At 36.5% G+C, this 19,430-nt stretch overlaps 2 protein-coding genes across 7 annotated transcripts; one reads left to right on the top strand and one right to left on the bottom strand.

Moving 5' to 3' along the window:
* The first annotated feature begins 6,768 nt into the window (after positions 1–6,768).
* On the top strand, positions 6,769–10,486 carry LOC131144694 (uncharacterized). 6 transcript variants are annotated; one of them, XM_058093503.1, is made up of 4 exons: positions 6,799–6,932; positions 7,011–7,063; positions 7,959–8,051; positions 9,364–10,486. In XM_058093503.1, exon 4 carries the CDS (start codon positions 9,413–9,415, stop codon positions 10,343–10,345), a length of 933 nt encoding a protein of 310 aa, XP_057949486.1. In that variant the 5' UTR covers positions 6,799–6,932; positions 7,011–7,063; positions 7,959–8,051; positions 9,364–9,412; the 3' UTR covers positions 10,346–10,486. The 6 variants fall into 6 exon arrangements, with proteins under 6 accessions (XP_057949483.1, XP_057949486.1, XP_057949488.1 ...); XM_058093500.1 differs by lacking the exon at positions 7,959–8,051 and having other exon boundaries at positions 6,769–6,932; positions 7,011–7,103; XM_058093505.1 differs by lacking the exon at positions 7,959–8,051.
* Positions 10,487–12,867: 2,381 nt separating this feature from the next.
* On the bottom strand, positions 12,868–17,764 carry LOC131144693 (serine/threonine-protein kinase Aurora-3). The gene is made up of 6 exons (XM_058093498.1): positions 17,045–17,764; positions 16,314–16,556; positions 16,122–16,217; positions 13,408–13,622; positions 13,240–13,309; positions 12,868–13,122 (listed from the first exon to the last, which is right to left on the bottom strand). The coding sequence occupies exons 1-6, from the start codon at positions 17,330–17,332 to the stop codon at positions 13,021–13,023; spliced, it is 1,014 nt and encodes a 337-aa protein (XP_057949481.1). The 5' UTR covers positions 17,333–17,764; the 3' UTR covers positions 12,868–13,020.
* Positions 17,765–19,430: the final 1,666 nt, after the last annotated feature.

The raw sequence follows: 19,430 nt of genomic DNA, 5'->3' as shown, positions 1-19,430 counted from the left end.
ATTTGAATTAAGCCATGTATGTATGAAATTTGTCTCTCAATTTGATATCCAATACAATGTCCAATCACTTTTTCCAAATACTTAGACCTTAAATAAACTTTAAGTTAAAGAGTCTTGGGGTGTTGAATCAATCAATGTACTACTTTACAATTTCCGCAAAAGATTGATCAAACTAACGTACTCCCTTTCGATTTCCGCAATCCCAAAAACAAATTAATCTTAAGTTCATTTAATATCTAATCCACATAGTGTATATGATTTAGATATTTAAAACATCCACGCAATTTTATATGTGCTGAAAATAAAGAGAGTAAGGAAAAGAGAGAGTGAGACCGAAATTTTTACGAGGTTCGGCTTATACCCAACCTATATCCTCGCCTTTGGCAAACCACCAAAAGATTCACTATGGTGGATTTTTCCACCAGAATAGAGAACTCTCAAATCTGCAGCATACCCACAAGCCTGCGGATATCCTTCCTCAAACCCTTCTCGAACTTCGAGCCTTCTCATACTTATTCGAGAACAAGTACAGCGCGAAATGAGATAGCTCAATATACCTGGCTACATATCTCTACACCGTTAGCGCTCCCTAAGTCAGGCTCAAGAACTCATCAGCCTTCGCGTCATGAGTAGAAGTCAGGAAGTATCTCTCGAAAAATACCTCCTTGAAATGGCTCCAAGTCATACCAGATGGACCAACTCTCTACTTCTCAAGCAGACTTATAGTCGCCCACCATCTTTCCGCTTCTCCTGCCAGCTGAAAGTTAGAATAGAGAACCTTCTGCTGATCAGTGCAGTGCAGAACTTCCAATATCTTCTCGGTCTTCTACACCCAGTTCTCTACCATTATCGGGTCGGGTCCTTCCGTAAATGTCGGAGGATCCATGCAGGTGAACCTCTCTATGGTACAACCCGTGGCAGTAGGAGAACACTCACATCTCCTAACACTACGCCCGATCTCCCGCATAACTTGCCTCGTCAAATCTCGAGGCACAAAAAGAGACTCGTCACTTGCAGTCCCCTCGGAACCACTATCCAAGTTGTTATCCGTGGGCTCCATTTTGAAAATAGGGTAGGAATAAGTTAGAATTCATATATCGTACACAGTTAACATAATTATTGAAAGCTAATCATGTCAACTACTACTTTCACGGGTCCAGGTCTGTCCTACCACACCAACACGAAACCATCAAGGGTTTATTGTGGTTTTACTAAAATCGTCATTCTAGGAAAAACACAGAACACCGCCAATGAGTCCCCGTCTAGCAACAAAACAACCATCAACCTACTCTACCCATTTCCTATATCCTATACTTTGATATGTACACATGACTACGCCTAACCAAGTCTACAAGACCTAACAACTTGGCTAGCTCTGATACCAAGCTGTCACGCCCCGAACCCGCGAATGGGTCCAAGGTGTGAATATAGTAACCTAACATGTCTCTGTATTAATTAAAACATACATGATACTAAACTGAATAAGGGTTCGACCCCGTGGGGTTGGGGTACACGTACACCCTATACAAATTTACATACGTATCCATACTCATCAAATACGCAACGAAAATATTATTTCTATACATACATCATACCATACCAGAGTATATACATAACTAGAATATACGTTCCCAAAATACAATACATACTCCAGGTGTCAACAAAACCCAACAATGACAACCCGGTTACAAAACTCGTACTTACACAAGTACTAAATGCAGCTAATCGACACCCACGCTTTTACACGCTAGGATGATAGTTTCGGATACCCAAATGACCTGAAAAGCATTTGTATATTTGGGGTGAGACACCTCTTAGTAAGGAAGAAAGCAGGTTATATCAGTGTGTGGCATACAAATGTTATTTCAACATAAAACATAACACAATACGGTTCCAGTATTTTCACAATTCAGTTATAGTATATATGATACCAAACATACGATCAATGTCGTCACACTCAAGCAAACGATATCCTGCAATAACCGAAGCCTCACAGCAATATCATGCCAGTACAGTGTCCACTCACACCCATCGGTGACCAACCGGAAAGAACAAGCGATATTTCACACCCTCGGATATAGAGTCGGACACTCTTGCCTATGGTAATTAGCCAAGACATGGCATTAGCGTACAGTAATTAGTTGCCCCTAGCTTATTCAGCGTACGATAATTAGCCGCCCCTAGCTATTTTACAAAATCCTGGAACATTTTACATCATTTCATTCCACACTTATTTGAGTATACAACAAATCATATCGTTTTCAATTCGAGAAATACAGTTTAATACAAATACAGGTATGGTCATCTTAATACTACAGTTTTATATAACATAAGATTTCCCAAAAGAAATAGAGATGATACCCGAAACACCAAATTTTTCCAAAAAATGTAACCTAAAAATCCCGCATTTTCACCTGATAGATTTTTCCAAATAAGTAACCAAAACATACATACGATCGTAAATTACAAGTTTAGCAATCCCGATTTCAAAAATAATTAATATAAACAGAATCCCCTTATCTTTTCCCGAATACCAAAATACGAACTCTACGGTTCCAAAACTATGAATCGAGACACCAAAACCTAAACATCCAAGAACTATACTTGACTATAATTCTTACAACTACACATATTCAGAAACGAAACTGAAATCGGATCCTTACCTCGTTTTTGTGTCAAAACCTAAAAATCCCCGAAACGACTTTTCGATCTGCTAAAAACGTAGAGATTCTCCTCCTGATCCACATGGAAACGTTAGATCATTGATTCCGACAACTGACGGCCTGAAATCCTAGAGAGAGAGAGAGAGAGAGAGAAAAGTTTCAAGTTCTAGAGAGAGAGAGAGAGGGAGTGTGTGTGTGTGTGTGTGTGTGTGTTTTAGCTTTCTTAGTAATGAAGCAAGTGAAACAGATATTTATAATCCCTTTGACCCGGCCAACCTCGATGACAAAACGGCGCCTTAGTCGACGAGTCATCCACACGTTTCATCGATGAACCGGCTCCTTCGGCGACGAACACTATTCCAATATTTTACAACACGTTTGGTATCTCTTCGTCGATGAGGCTCTGATTTTTGGTGATGAAGAGTATGAGGGCCTTCATCGACGAGAACAATGGCTTCGTCGACAAAGGCTGCAAAATTTACCTTTTTACCCTTTCATTATTTAGTCAATCTATATATCTCGGGTCGGGTTCTTACATAGGATGTAGCGACCTGCTTTTTTTTGCTATATTTTTTTTTACTACATAAATTAAATGTAAAATTTCTATTGCTCTAATACCTTTTAATATAACACAAACCCACATCACAGACCGGATAGGACCCATGAAATCTGAGACGCAATAAACCACCTAAACAGTGGGAAGCAGAACGCATACAACCAGGTCAATATATACAATATGAGAGAGTCAAAATATTCCCAAAATATACATACACAACCATTCCCCAAAATACCCTTGACTAAACCTAAGGACTACTCAAACTAACTTCCCAAAAATACTTACCCTACGAATAAGGCAATTTACAAGTCCCTTATCTGCGAGCCTGATTCACTCGCCTAACTAGATCACCTGAAAAATATTAAATCACTGAAATAAGACAACACTCAGTAAGATGAAATATGTTATTACTAGTGTGTGGTAAATGAGTTACATATTTGTAAAAATCTGATTTAGAAATACCATAGATAACTGAATCTGAGAAAACATGTATAAATAACTTACGGTATAGCTCATACTTATGTTACTTAACATAACTTGTCTTAATGAATTTTCTATTCATAATACTTCTAATAATCATAGATACGTCTACAGTTTATGTAGTAACCCGACCCCAAAAAAAAAAAAAAGATATTTTGGAGAAGATATTTTGAAAAGATCTCTTATCCTCTCTCATTCTCTCATTCTCTCATTCTCTCTCTCTCTCTCTCATTTTCTCTCTCTCTCTATCTCTCTCTCTCTCTCTCTCTCTCTCTCTCTCTAAGATCCTTCGCCGTTCATCGTCCGTTTCCAAAACGGAGGGTACTGCGTGGATCAGAAGAGGAAACTCTACACTTTTAGTGGATCGGATCGCCATTTCGGAGAGTTTCGGGTTTTCCCAAGAATCGAGGTAAGAATCTGATCCTAATTTTGATTGGATATTTTGATAGCAGTAGAAAACATAGTAAGGTTATGATCTGTGGTTTTAGGTTTTCGGGATCTCGGGTTGTCGTTTTGGACCGTTTTCGTATGAAGTTTCATTTCGAATATAAGGTAAGGGGAACTTGATTACAACAGCTATTTTGGAAAACTAAACCGCTAAAAAGCTAGTTTATGTTATTATCTATGATTTAACTGCTTATTTATGAAATTCTACCGAGCAGAGATGCCGGTTTGATGATTTTACGATTTTTGGTAAAAACAAGGATTTCGATGTGTGATCTCCAAATTTTACAAATATTGTTTATTTGTGTTTATACTATAGTAGGAGAGGCTCGAATCCTTTATTTATTTAGTTAAACTATGTATATTGAATTTCTATCATTTAGCGGGTTTTTGTATTAAACTTGTGTGATATATGTTGAAATGGAAATGAATGTATTTTCTATACAACTGATATAGAATATGGGAATGAAATTCCAATTTGTTATACTGACAATGTGATAAACAGAGGCTAGTGATACACCGAGCCGCATCAGTAAACAAAGAGGGGTAAAATGAGTGGAAAGACGCCAGTTTGAACCCGCTAGAATTATTTCTATACTATTGATATAGATTATGGGAAATAAAATCTTATCATATTTGTATAAATTGAATTTATGATACACGGAACCACAGCTTGAGAGTCCCGGGAGGGTTGAAAAATACTTTCTTTGCAGGGTGAAATGAAACCACTGTTATATGATACGGCACGATATCGTAGCTAGATGTACACGTGCAACCACACGTACTAAACGATGTGGGTACCAAGATGGTCGGCTAGCAGGGTGAAACCATTGGCTGATATTGGGCCAATGGAGGTAGTCGGATTGTATGTAGGTACTCGGCAGTGTATGCACGAACAGGGCATTGGACGAGTACCAGTGCACAACCCGAGCAACGGGGTAAAACTGGTTATAGGGATATTTTGCTGTTGGTCATCTGATAAATCATTAAATGGTCGAAAGACAGATGTGGGAATTTTGTAATATGAATAATGATATAACTGATGCATTACTGTATTGAAAATATTTAATTTATATTCCAGATGTTGAATGAAAATATGCATGTATGCAATCACACACTGTTGTAACTCCTTCTTCCTTACTGAGAGGTGTCTCACCCTATCTTACAACCTTTGTTTTCAGGTCCATCCGTGCGTCGGTCCTAGTAGATAAAGGGACTAAGGAGGTTATTTTGGTTAGCTTACGTAAGCATCTAAATTTTGTACTAAACTTGATGAAAGTCCTTTTTGAAGGGTTGTAATATGACGATTACTCTAAGTCCGAATGTATGTAAATTATGGATGTATTAGTGAACTCTGGTATAAGGCTAGTAGTAATTCCAATGGATGTTTATGTTTTCCGCGACATTTACATCATGATTATGTATGTTTTACACCCGTATGTCCCTGTTTAGGGCGGGTTGTTTCCATATCTTGAACAGGTTTAGGTATTTGATGTATGTGAGTGACACCTGAGTCCGTGTAAAGGGCCGGGTCGTTACAGTTTATGTAAAATTGAATATACATAAAATAACTGAGAAAATTTCCCTGGATGGATAACTATATGTCATGATTTAACCCCTCATGACAGGGTTGTGCGGCTCGTAAGCGGGACCTATCACTGGCTGGTCTACCAAGATAGGTCACTATACTCTGAAAGTCAGATCGGCCTCCTCATTACTCCAGATTAACAACTTTGATTATTTTCAAAAACCTCTCAAATCATTTTCTTAATCAAAGTTCCCCCACTTATATTTTTATTGAAAAATCATTTTTGGGGTAAATGTTTATTCTCTCCAAACTCTCTTTGATTCTTTCCTTGAAACATTTTTAAAAGAGTATTTTGTTTGGCCATTTATTTTGATTATGTTTATTGCAAAAACAACTTTTGAGCATAAATTCTAATTTCTCCAAATACTTTTTATTGCTAATCTTTGTTGGAGAAATACCTATTTTATTTTGATCTTTGAAGGGTACTCAATATCAAAGATCACACATCTTCGTTTTTGTAAAAATATTATTAAGACCAAAAACCCTAGGTTCTCCGGTTCGAATATTTTTGGAAGAGTATTTTATTAGGGTTTAAAATCTTTAATACATTTTATCATATATATATATATATATATATATATATATATATATATATATATTTCGTCAAAGATTAGAATATTTGTTTTACAAGTAGTACTGCAACTACTCCTTATTGAAGACATTACTTTTGGAGAAACACAAGGTAAACGACATATCTCCCTTGGTATTATTGGGTTCTCGCTTTTGGCATAGCGGGCCCCAGTGGGAGGCCCGCACGACGGGCTATTAGCTTAGTGGTAGAGCGCGCCCCTGATAATTGCGTCGTTGTGCCTGAGCTATGAGGGCTATCAGTCACATGGATAGTTTAATGTGCTCATCGCCTGACCCTATGAGAGCACCTTGAAGGACAATTAGGAACAAACTTGTCTTGTCCGTACGAATTTGAGTCCCACAAATGATCCATTTGAAAATGAGGTCACATGACACTCTTAAAGAGGTTATGGTGTTCGCCCTTCTTGGTCGTTGGCCATTTAGTTGGGCAATGTCATCTAAGACTCCAATTTGTAATGCAACATAAGCTCACGTGACAAGACATTAGGATAGTGAGTTCATATTATCCACCCTCTGTCAGTCTTGCGTTCCAGACTCTCGAACCAATAAGAGGGGATGAAGCCTTCCGTCTCTCACCGGCATGCGCGCCTCTGCTAGTGTTGTTTTGCTGGTGAGAAATTTCTCTCTCTCTGTCTTTTCTTTGTGCGCGCGCTCATGTATGGGACTCCGCACTCCTCGTCACCTGTAGGGCTTTGAACGAACCCTAGGGTTTTGCTGACAATTACCATCTCGGCATCTGAGGTACAATCCATTCGACGCCACTTACAATGCTTGTTCTGAGGTAGATTTTGTGGTAATATAAAATTTCATCGTGTTTTGAGAGTGTATTTTGCTACTTATCTGTTCCTTACAGTATGCGTGAACGATTCGTTAGCTAGTTTACTTGTGCGGAAGTCTCACAGATGAATGGTTCGATATCTGGTAGACTTCGGCACAGTGTCTTCTTTTATAATACATGTTAGCCTGTACGCTAGAGTTTCATTTAATGTGCTCCGAAAGGCTTAATTTGCATCCCCATGCTTGTAAATGGCTGATTGAAATATAAGGAATGTGCAATTAAAAAATTTTCTTTCACTTTTTTTTCTCTGTGAGTCTGTGACATAAATATGTAAATGGTAGAGTAGTTGTGAATTTTTGTTCCAATCACAAATGGTGCATTGGAGTTATTTTGGAAATTTGCACTAAAATTGGCTTTATTTGGGAAATGTTTGGGTGAACTAAACATAGGAATATTGCATTCATGGGAATCTGATGGGAACATCACTATCGAACCAAATGTAGGAACCCTACATTGATGGTAATCTCATTCAAAAAAATTTAAGATCCTGATAATTTTCAACTTCTCCAGAATCTTTAATTCTGAAACCAAATGCCCACTAGTATAAATAAACAACCAAACAGGATGCTTGACAAGTTCCCAAAATCCAAATGACACTGTTCAAATATGTTGCTCAATGATCATTTCTAGCTACCTACTAAAACTGTTTAGTATGAACTCTAGGCCATATGAGGATTGAGATGTTCTATCAGCAGGAAGCTCACCCTTTTCCACAAAATCCTATTATGTTATCATATGAGATTGTATCATAAATATCAAAAATAAAAGAGCTCTGTGAAATAATTTGTGTTTCTGTAGATTCTCTCCAGTCAGACAGTGCTGATTAGATTTCAGTGGGCTCATAGGTAGTGTTTTGCAGCAGGAAGGGAGCAAGGATGTAGAATTTTAATGGTATCTATCTATCTTCCTATTTAACATCAGGATCAGATGATTGGTTCTTGTTTCTAAATTTATGTTTTTCTTGAGAAATTTCAATAACTCATATGCATGCGCTAGTTTTGTTCCAATGGAATTTTTAGCTTAACTAAATGGGGAAAAATCATTTTCAAATTTGTCTGATTTTAATAAGAAGTTTGATGGTGGCTCAGATATTTTTTATTTGATGCATATCTGCATTGGTGTCTGCTTTTTTCCTCCTCTTCTGCCAAGCATAAAGGAACCAATAACTGAACATTGAAACCTTCTTGATCATGTTCTGTTTGAGCCAGTGACTGAGTGACTCTGTCAGCACAAGAAACTTTACATTGTCGCACACATATATAAGAAATGTTCAACACTAACCTATCTTGCTAATTTTCATGAAGAAATGGAGGTTGGATGTTGACTAATTCAGGTGCTAACCAGATGCTTTTGCTTTGTGGAGGGTTCATCCTCGCGCATAATAATTCTGGTTTTGGAATAGAAAGGGAGGGTGTCATAGTGAATAGAGGAGGTTTGGAATTGAATTCTTTACCTTGTATAGAGGATGCCTTTTCAAGAATTGCTTATCAAATAGGACTTCTGCAAAGATGAACTGGTGATTCCCTTAGGAGCAAGAATAGAATTTTCTTCAGAGGAAACTATATTTCTACTTGTGATATTTCTCTTTAATTATGCTAATAAAAAACACATAATTTTCTTATTTTAAATTGTTCCACTTGTTCTCAACACCCAGTATTTTATTCTTTTCCCTTTTTACTTTCATTTGGTTCTCTCTTTTCCTGTTTGTAGGGGACTCATGTGTCCCCTCTTTTACATTCATTTTGGTTCATCCTCACGTATAATGATTCTGGTTTAGGAATGGAAAGAGAGGGTGTCAGAGTGAACAGAGGAGGTATGGAATTGAATTCTTTACCTTGTATAAAGGATGCCTTTTTGAGCATTGCTTATCAAATAGGACTTCTGCAAAGATGAACTGGTGATTCCCTAAGGAGCAAGAATAGAATTTTCTTCAGAGGCAAACAATATTTCTACTTGTGATATTTCTCTTTAATTATGTGAATCAAAAGACATATAATTTATAATAATAAAAAATTGTTGCACTTGTTCTCAATACCCAGTATTCTTTCCCTCCTCCCCCACCCCCCCCAACCCCGGGCCCCCCTCCCTTTTGCTTTCATTTTGGTTCTTCCTTTTCCTGTTTGTAGGACTCATGTTCTGTCATTCTGCCTCCTTTGCCTTAACTCATCAACCAAACTATTAAAGCAGAATGTGGATTTTGTAGGATAACCAACAGAAGCGGTGTTGCTATCCGTAGACCTACTCTTTCTGCAATGAGTAATGCCTGCATCACTAGATTTTGCAGTATTCGCCATAAAGCAGCAAAACCGCTCCCTTCAAGGGAAAAGTGTGGAAGTCAATATTTTAGAACTTTTTCCTCCTGCAACCCAACATTGATTTCTTCTGCTGGTCATATCAACTGTCGGCCATCATCATTGGTAATTGCAGGTCACCTTACCCCATTTGATGCTCCACAGCGTTCAGATCAATGGTTTGCCCTCCGCAAGGACAAGCTAACCACCAGTACCTTCAGCACAGCTCTTGGCTTTTGGAAAGGTAACCGCCGTTCTGAATTGTGGCATGAGAAAGTTTTTGCATCAGATGCACAACTAATGGGAGCTCCTAAAATTAGTGCCATGGAATGGGGCATGCTTAATGAAGCAGCAGCTATAGAGCAGTATAAAAACATCACGGGCCATGATGTGATTTCCTTAGGGTTTGCAATTCATTCAGAGAAGCAGTTTGACTGGCTGGGTGCCTCCCCAGATGGTCTCCTTGGGTGTTTTCCTGTTGGTGGGATCCTAGAAGTGAAGTGTCCATATAACAAAGGGAAGCCTGAGGCAGGTTTGCCATGGTCAAGTATGCCTTTTTATTACATGCCGCAGGTGCAGGGTCAAATGGAAATAATGGACAGGGAATGGGTAGACCTGTATTGCTGGACACCAAATGGGAGCACATTGTTCCGAGTTTGCAGGGAGCGTAGGTATTGGGAGCTGATACATGGAATTTTACGGGAGTTCTGGTGGGAACATGTGGTTCCTGCAAGAGAAGCCGTGTCGCTAGGGAGGGTGGAGGATGCGAGGCTGTATGAACCAGCTTCAAAGCACAAAATGACCGGGTGGGCCATTAAAGAGAGCCTTAAGTTGGCAGCCGGGGCAAAATTGTTGTGCCGGGATATTGCAGGTCATATTGAATTCTACAGATGACGGATGGACCGTAAGATCTAAAGGATGAAGTCTCTTATTTAACCCTTGTTTTAAGTTCTTGCCATGTATTTCCCCTTTGGCTTTCAGTAATTTTTTTGTACATTTACAAATTCTCAATTAATGATAATTTATTTTGTATAATCTTGCTCAAGATTGATTGGAAGTTCCCTTTTTGTTGCTTGCTTGTTTTTGAAATGGTTAGGGTGGATGGGGAATCAAATACTCAACTCATGCATAATACTCAACTCATGCATGGTTCAGCTGCAACAACAACAACAAAAAGAAAAGCCTTGAAGCTTGGAATTCTATGTGGAATGAGAATCAAAACCCATCCCGACTTTGAGCTTGCCATGGCCAAATTGTACTGTGGTCGCTCAACTTTACCATTTAATTATCACACTGTTTTTGATAGAAAACTCTCCCCTTAATTCACTTTGATGGTTAAATTTTGATTAGTTTAATTTTATGATTTGTCCTAATTGGTCACTCAGTTTTAAATTTATCATAATCATTATTCTTTAAATAAAATATTAGCAGAAACATGGCATGGTGCCAAACGCCACCTTCTTGCTTTGAATATTTACGTTTGTAAAATAAACTAGTATGAAAATGAAATAGTTATTATGTCAAAAAAAAAAAAAATGAAATAATTATTATGTAAAAATAAATAAAGAGTAATAGTTTGAAAATTAATATAGCTGCTTTATGACAGGTGATGGCATTACTAGTTTGAAACTAATTAATCTTAAATCAAACAATAGAAATGCCTGTTACGATGTTATTCAATGTCAATTAAAATAATTTTAAATTTTACATGCTAATTTTCTTTTAAATAATTTTGTGTGTGTGTGTGTGTCTATATATATATATTATAATTAGAGAAAGAAACTAACAATGAGATTATCGATGAGTTGATGCTATGTGAGTGGCATGAAACTTGGTGGCGCCAAAGCAATGTGAAAATATAAAACTCTTGTCCAGTTGAAACTTGAAAAATGAGGGAAACAAAAAAGAAAAATATAAAAGATTTGATTTCTCATATATTTGGTTATCGAGAAAAGTGAAAAAGAAAAATATGACAAATTAATGAATAAAATTTTAATTTTGCACATGATCAACATTTGATTTTTCTTAACTTTAATTACAATAGAATAAAATTTTATTTGTAACACCATTTGAAGTAAAAAAAGAAAATACACTAAAAATGTATTTATTTCTTTTTCTTTTAACTTCCTTTTTAAAATAAAATTCTTGATCTAAACGCTGGTGTGACTATTTGGAAACCATCTCATTAATAGCTATAGAAACCTTTGATACTTCAGATAAGAGAGATAAAAATGTCTAGCATTTGCATAGAAAATGAAAGCAAAGAGTCTAAATCTTTTCACTTGTTTAAATGGTTTTCTCATGTGCTGTACTGTTCACATACACTATATTACCCCCAATTTTCCTGAAATTTTGATGAAGAAATATTTCTCTGATTTCAAGCAACAAATCTATGAATGATGGAAAAATATATTTTCTAATAATAAAGCTAAAGAAAAAAAATACAAGATTTATGCTTATCTTGCCTCTAAGAAGGGCATAATCAATAAATTCACTCATGATGAATTAATTCGGTAGTGGTATATTGATTTCATTGAATAAGAATAGGATGAGAAAAAGACGATAGTGGCCGAAGGCAGAGTATGGAGTATGCGCAAACAAGAAAACTATCAAGCATCGGGATGCATTTTTATTAGAGTAGAATTATAATGAAAAATTATAATGACCAATTCCAATAATCTTTTAATTTAGAACAACCCCTGAAGTCACTAGTCAAGAGCAATGTTGGCTCAATGTTTTCTTTCTTTCTTTCTTTCATTCTTTTGTCTCTATTTTCTTCTCAAACCTCAGTTTTCCTTGGAGAGAGTTTTATAGGCCCACATGGCCAGACAGAATTAGTTTTATCCTCAGCTCTAGCTTGTAATAGAAATGGCATTATTTGAAGTTTTCATGTTACAGCAAAATTCTAAGTATGCAATTGAAAAAGAATTGATACAGCAGAATAAAACTGGCTTATGCTCTTGAAATGCAAGAGCCTCCCACTTTCCTATTCTAATGGGCTATTGAAACTCTGCTATGCAATCAAGTAAAAATAGGATGATGCAAACAAGACACTAGCAAACGTTATTTGAAATTTTCTCTGTTTTATCAGTGATCAAATTAAATCTAACTAAACACAGTACAAGCAGCACACAGAATTTATTTGAATTCAGTACCAGACTCCACAATCTTATGTTATATCAAAGTTCATCTCATATACATAAGATGCAACCAAAAAAAGCATATACCTTAATACATGTAGCTGGATGAGGATCTATTCTTTTCTTCATTTCCCCTTTTTGTTTTCTGTTTGGTTGTTTGCACATAGTAGATTTACTTTTATTTGAACCTCCCTTTGGGATGGTGAAATGCTGAGAATCCATCAAGGAATATTGCTAGAGCATAGGGGATAAAAATGAAAGAAACAATTATAACCAAGCATTTGGAACAATCAGATTAATTAACATATGTGACATAGGAAGTTCAACGTTCATCATCTACCAGTTCAAAAAAAAAATTACAACCATAAGATACAGAGATTCAGCAACATGAAGCTAATGACAGCATTCAGGTTTCAGAAGTTTAGAAAGCTATTTATTGCAGGTACCCGCTGGGTTTGCATTCTTGATTATCCAGGGGTGCTCCAGTATCTTCTGTAGAGAGAGCCTTTTTGACGAATCCTTCACCAGAAGCTGCATAAATTTTTAGGTTACATGTTAAAAAGGCGAGCTAACATTGTTCAGTGCCCCCACTCAGAACAATACAGAAAATTAAAAAAAAAAAAAAATTAGTCTCATGAACAAACTTACGCGGCTAATAAGATTTTTAGCTTCTGCAGAAACATGGGTGGAAGGGAAACTCAAGTCAATCTTCATGATCCTGCACGGACAGTTCAAACTTAGTTTACTATTATTTACTTATGAACCAACAATGCACTTTAGTTCCCTCGCATAGCAAAACAGAAACCATTCCATTACCTTCTGAACGTATCAGTTTGGCTTTCAGCCTCAAAAGGAGGGACACCATGAAGAAACTCATACAAGAGGATACCCAACGTCCAGTTATCAACTGCATGATCATAAGCTCTATTCTCCACTAGTTCTGGAGCTAGATAATCCAGAGTACCACACATTGTGCGTCTTTTATCACTTGATTGCACTGACCACCCAAAGTCTGCAATTTTTAATCGACCCTAAAAATACGATAAATTATGATATCATTTTCTACAAAAACACAAATTGTATGTGGCATGCTTTGCCTATTGTTCAACGTGCAAATTAACACAACCATAGCAAAATAAAAATTTTCAATTCAACCAAAAAACTAAGAGTCTGCTAATCAAATGTGACTATGTGAGTTACGGGAAAAATTTCTCTACTGACTGGTTTGCATGAAACAGCCTTTGTAAGGGGAAAACAAAATCTCATTGAAACAGGACAAGCAGGGAAAAATTAGGAAATTTGATTTAGTGTAGGGTTTGTGGAAGAAATTGGGAATTAGGTGAAATTAAGGCCAGAAAATTAGGGATTCATAACTAGTTTGGACTTTGGAGGCTATTAATCAAAGCAACAGAAACAGGAAGGTATAAATCTATTAGCATCACATTAAAAGGTTCTAGACATCACTCGTAGGAGAAAAAAATATCCAACTTTCTAGGGTTTAAGGCTGTGCAGTGAGCATAGATAACACTTCCTTTCATCATTCATAGAAATTCAGTCCAAAACTTTCATATACTTCTTGGTAGCTTATCCCTAGCAATAATTGATTTCAACCCTTACAACTGAACTAATCTTGGCCATACAAAAATTGACTAGAGGAAAAAAGGGCACCCCCAGGCCATAAGGCTCCCTACTTTGTGAGGGTAGGGGAAGAGTTGTCACAATGTACACAACCTTACCCCTGCTTTTATGCAGAGAGGCTGTTTTCTTAGCCTCAAACCCGTGATCAACTGTTCACAAATGAGCAACCTTACTATTGATCCAAGGCCAGCCCTTGGAAAACTAACTAGATGAGTATAAAGTAAAATTTCAAAAATGTCTGAAAATGAAGACCTAAAATACTGTTAACATAGAAGTAAATTAAAATAACCCAATAATACCCATGCTGCTACAGTACTCATGAATGGTGCTAGCACTTCTACACTGAATACTACATTTCAAAACTCAATTGAACTCCCAGGTTAGATATCCTTCCCTATCATCCCACCAAATTATGCTTGGAGTTGATAATTTTGCCTTCCTTTGTTTCTTCTATAAACTCAAGGGCAGATTTCTATCATTTATCATGCCAAAGGTTTGTTAAAATATGTGCAGAGCAATCTTAAGGGGCAGCTAAAATTTTTTTTAGTCCATCAACATGGACATTAGAGAACCCAATTAGTACGCAAAGTAGTTAAGTAAAAAAACTGCCTTCCAAAACTACAACTGGCAAATTTTGCAAAAACAGAAAGCATGTTCAAATACATTTCTGCATCCAGGATGAAAGCTTACAAGCGGCATAAAAAAAAATATACAATAGAGTTAAAGCAGGTTGAAGGAGAAATTGAAGATGATGTAATGCACAGAGTTAAAGCAGGTTGGGTAAAATGGAGAAGTGCTTCAAGTGTGCTCTGTGATCGTAGAATATCCTTAAAATTAAAAAAGGAAGTTTTATAAAACAACTATAAGACCAGCTATGCTATATGGATTGAAATGTTGGGCGACGAAGAAACATAATATCCAAAAAGTAAAAGTTGCTGAGATGAAAATGCTTAAATGGATAAGTTGTATAATATTGAAAGATAAATTAAGGAATGAACATATTCGCCTTAAGTTAAGTGTAGCTCCTATAGAAGATAAGATAAGGGAGAGGCGACTCAGATGGTATAGACACTTGCAACATAGGCCACATCGTGCACAAGTGAGGAAGAGTGAGTTAGTTATTGTGGAGGGCAATAGAAGGGGTAGGGGCAGACCTAAAATAACTTGGGAAGAGATAGTGAGTAAGGATTTAATATCCCTAAATCTGTCAAAAGAAATGGTCCATGATCGCATAAATTAGCAGAAAAGGATTCATATAGCCAACCCCACCCAATGGGAATTAAGGCTTTGTTTTATTGTTGTTGTTGTTGTAGGAACACTACAAGCACAAAGAAAAATGCTTTACATAACCTGTACCTGAAATAAACTCAAGACTAGAACAAAGGAGGGAATAAACTATATCCTGACAAATTCCAAATGGTAGAGCTTCCTGTAAGAGCTATTTGGATTTGTAACAGGGATAAAAAAGAAATAAGCTCAAGCTGGGAACAGATTATTAAAAGAAAAAGAATCAACAACTGTTTTCCTTCCTTCAGATATTTGCAGAAAAGTTCAAACATTTTCTTTATTACATCCAAGTTCAGAAATTGGGAGCTTTCAGAAAATTCTGTGCAAATTCAGAAGTTTGAGAAATCCAGAGATATTAAATAAAAATAAATTTACAGCTTGTTTAATATACATAAAAAGAAATTTGAGTGTTGATTAATGCAAGATAGTGGTAGGAAAAAACATCATAGAAATCCACCAAGTAAAAGATACTATCTCTACCACTTTTAGGATGCTCTAGAATGTTCCTCACTTATTTTCATCCAAGAATGTTTGTCATTTTAAGTATTCAAAACAAGCAATGCCAACATAAGGTGGAGAAGAGTGATTTTGAAAATAAAACATACCTCATGATCAAGCAACAGGTTCTCCGGCTTGATGTCCCTATGAATCACATGCTTTTCATGGCAATATGCCAATGCTTGCGTAAGGCTTGCAATGTACTAAATTACACAAGAAATGCACATGAAAACCTTCAAAAAATAACCGAAAGCCTAATACGAGAGAGAGAGAGAGAGGGAGAGTGAGAGAGAGAAGACCGTGGCTGCTTGGCCTTCAGTGAGACGGCCAGATTTTCTGAGCTTTTTATAGAGTTCTCCTCCATGAGCATACTCAAGTATCAAGTAAATCCGCTCATCATCATCAAACCATCCAAAGAGACGGAGGATGTTAGGGTGGCAAAGACTGCTCTGTATCTGCATCTCTCTTCGCAGCTGATGCCGAAGTCTATACTTATCTATCTTTACTTTGAATAGCACCTTCAATGCCACTATGTATTTGGTCTGAAATCAAAGACAAGAAGAAGCACCGAGGATTAATCAAGGAAGTGAATTTCGATTGTTTGCCAGAACGTCTTTGTTTAATATATACCCGAAAGGAAAATAGATGTTTCATTCCTCCTCTCTCTCTGTCAAAAGCATATCCTCATCTGTCATTTCTCACTTCTACTAATTTTTTGTTCAACTGCCTTCAAAACAAAGAGTTTTAAGGGAACCATGGAATCACTTTCTCGGGAAAATTTTTCCCCACAAAAATCCAGGCAAAAGCCTCAATTTCTTTGTCGTCTCTAGAACATTCTGCCCCATCCCCCTACTGATTTTTTTCCTGATCAATTTTTCCGAGAGAGAGAGATTCAAATAGCTGGTACAAGCAATTTTTACAAAAGACTGCATGATTTCTCATAAATTTTTAGCGATTTTCTCTCTCTCTCTCTCTCTCTCTCTCTCTCTCTCTCTCTCTCTACGTATGCAAGCAGTTTAATTAGGGTTACCTGGACTTCTCTGGCAACATAGACTCTGCCGAATTTTCCCTGGCCGAGCGGTCTTCCAACCTCGAAGTCTGCCAACGACCATTTTCTCTTCTTAATCTTTTCTTCTTCTCCTTCTTTCCCTTCAGTCACTTCACGTAATTTTTGTTGGTTCTCGTGTTTACCCTTGCCGATAATGGGTTTTCCGATCTCCGAGTCTTCTGACGACTGTTGCCTCTTCACCGCCTTTCCTTCCTTTCCTTCGCGTCGTGCCTGCTTCACATTTTTCGATTCTCGAGCTTCAGCGCCCATCGCTTGACTTCTACTGTGATTTCAGTTCAGATCGAAAATATCAGTTCGAAAATGTAAACATATATTTGTAAAACAATCTTGCCCTTCTATCGGCGCACGAGAGATCAGACGATTGGTGTTGGCGGGCGGGGTGCGAATGCCATGAATGTTGATCGGAGGAGTGAGTCTGTGAGAGCTTCGACGTTGAGGGATCTAGCTAGGGTTTCGTTCAAAGAATGGAAGCCATGCTTACTGGTTTGGTTCGGTTTAGTTTGGTGCGGTGTGGTTTGGTATCCCGTCGAAGGGCGGTGCCGGAAAGTTGGTCGGTGGATCGATGGAGAGGAGACCTGGTGTGGGATGAATTTAAATTTTTTCATTTTTCTGCATCCCGCGCGTTTTGGCATTGCCTCCGACTCCGAAACTAGAAGACCTTTCTTGATCTATTTTCTTTTTCTTTAAAAAATAAAAAATAAAATTATTCGTTACAATTTAAATAAATTTTATTCGTTACGATTGAGAATTTGGGTTTTTAAATCTTTAACTTTTCAGAAAATTGTAAAAATGTTAACTTATTTTAAATTTTTATTTAAAAATCAAAAAAGAAAGAATTAGTTAAATGTGTAAAATAATTTTTATTTTTTATTTTACATTTTAAAATAATAACAAAAAAATAAACTTTTTATTAATTTTTCAAAAAATATAATATAATATTAGAATTATGGTCTTTTAGACTTGAATTCAGATTCTCTGAATTAAAAGAAATTTTATACATAATTTAAACAAAGAGTATAATAAAGAGATATTTTCTAACTTTTCTATATTAATTTTTTTAAAATCTAAAATAAAAAATAAAACTATTTTTTTGCAAGAAAATAATGTCAAAATTATTTCATTTATTTTATTCATTTATTGTCAAAAATAAAAATGTTAGTTCTTTGTAATTTTTTTAAAAAATTAAGATAAAAAATAAAACTATTTTGTACAACTAAACGGACTCTTAAGAACTTAAAACGTTGGAAATAATATTCATTTGAATATTGCCACTATATTTATGTTGATCCTAAAATAAATTGATCAATCCATTAATTAATTTAATTTAAATATTTCATAAACTATAATCCAATCCATTAAGTGGACTTGAGTGAAACACCTTAAAATAGAAAACATGGAAAATAAGTCAGAGAAAAAAAAATTTAATCAATTCGTTTGATTTATTCGTTCATGTTTAATTATGTGGTCAGTAAAGAAAATTTTCATTTCTCATGGCTATGAAACAGGATGAACAATTGAAATGAATTAATCAATTGAACCTGAGTTGGATGAGGAGCGCTGCAGGATCATCAAATTCTACTCCATGAGATACTGAGCTGTACGAAGGAAATCATTGCCCGGACCGAGTCAAAATTCAGTTAAATTAAAACAAGGAAAAAAGCAAGGATGGCCATTGAAATTCAAATTTCCGATATTAGCTGCACAAGTGTTCAAAAAGGGCAAAAGGCAGTTGAGGCCAAATTGAATGGAGCTGCTCATATATTCTCATTGAGGTAGGAGGGTAGTAGATATGGGGAGACCGGAAGAGATGGACTCCGGCGGCCTGTCCTGGGCTGATCAATGGGATTACAGCAACCCCGACCCTCTGCCGCCGCCCGCCGACGCAGACGACGGCAACAAAAAGGGGAAAGGTAGTTGCAGCAAGAGCACGTTGTTGAAGAAGAAAATGAGCTTCAAGTGGGTGAAAGATCTGTGCAAAAAGTCATCTCACAAATAGACCATATTGTGATCGATCGTTGTTGATGATCAACTGTTCCCTTCATTCTTCATTCACGTTTGAAATAAGTTGAATTGGTTTTGATCTCCTGGTTTGATTTGCTTTTTTGTGTAGTAGGCAAATTAAGATGGAGCACCCTCAGAACGAATTAAACAACTTTTCATCCTTTTCTTCCTCCCCTCATTCTGATCGAAGCTAGCATTTTTGTATGATAAATCATCAAATTTCAAATTTAATGAAAATTTTTGGATGGCCTCTAAATGTCTTCGAACTTCATTCTTTCTTGGGGATTGCCTGTTAGGCCCTTCGTTTTAGTCCTAGTTACTCCTCATATACATTAATCAATTACAT

This window comes from Malania oleifera, chromosome 12, assembly GCF_029873635.1.
Source record: "Malania oleifera isolate guangnan ecotype guangnan chromosome 12, ASM2987363v1, whole genome shotgun sequence".
Lineage (NCBI taxonomy): Eukaryota > Viridiplantae > Streptophyta > Magnoliopsida > Santalales > Ximeniaceae > Malania > Malania oleifera.
Note: the sequence above shows the minus strand (reverse complement) of the source record. Positions and strands in the feature narration are given on the sequence as shown.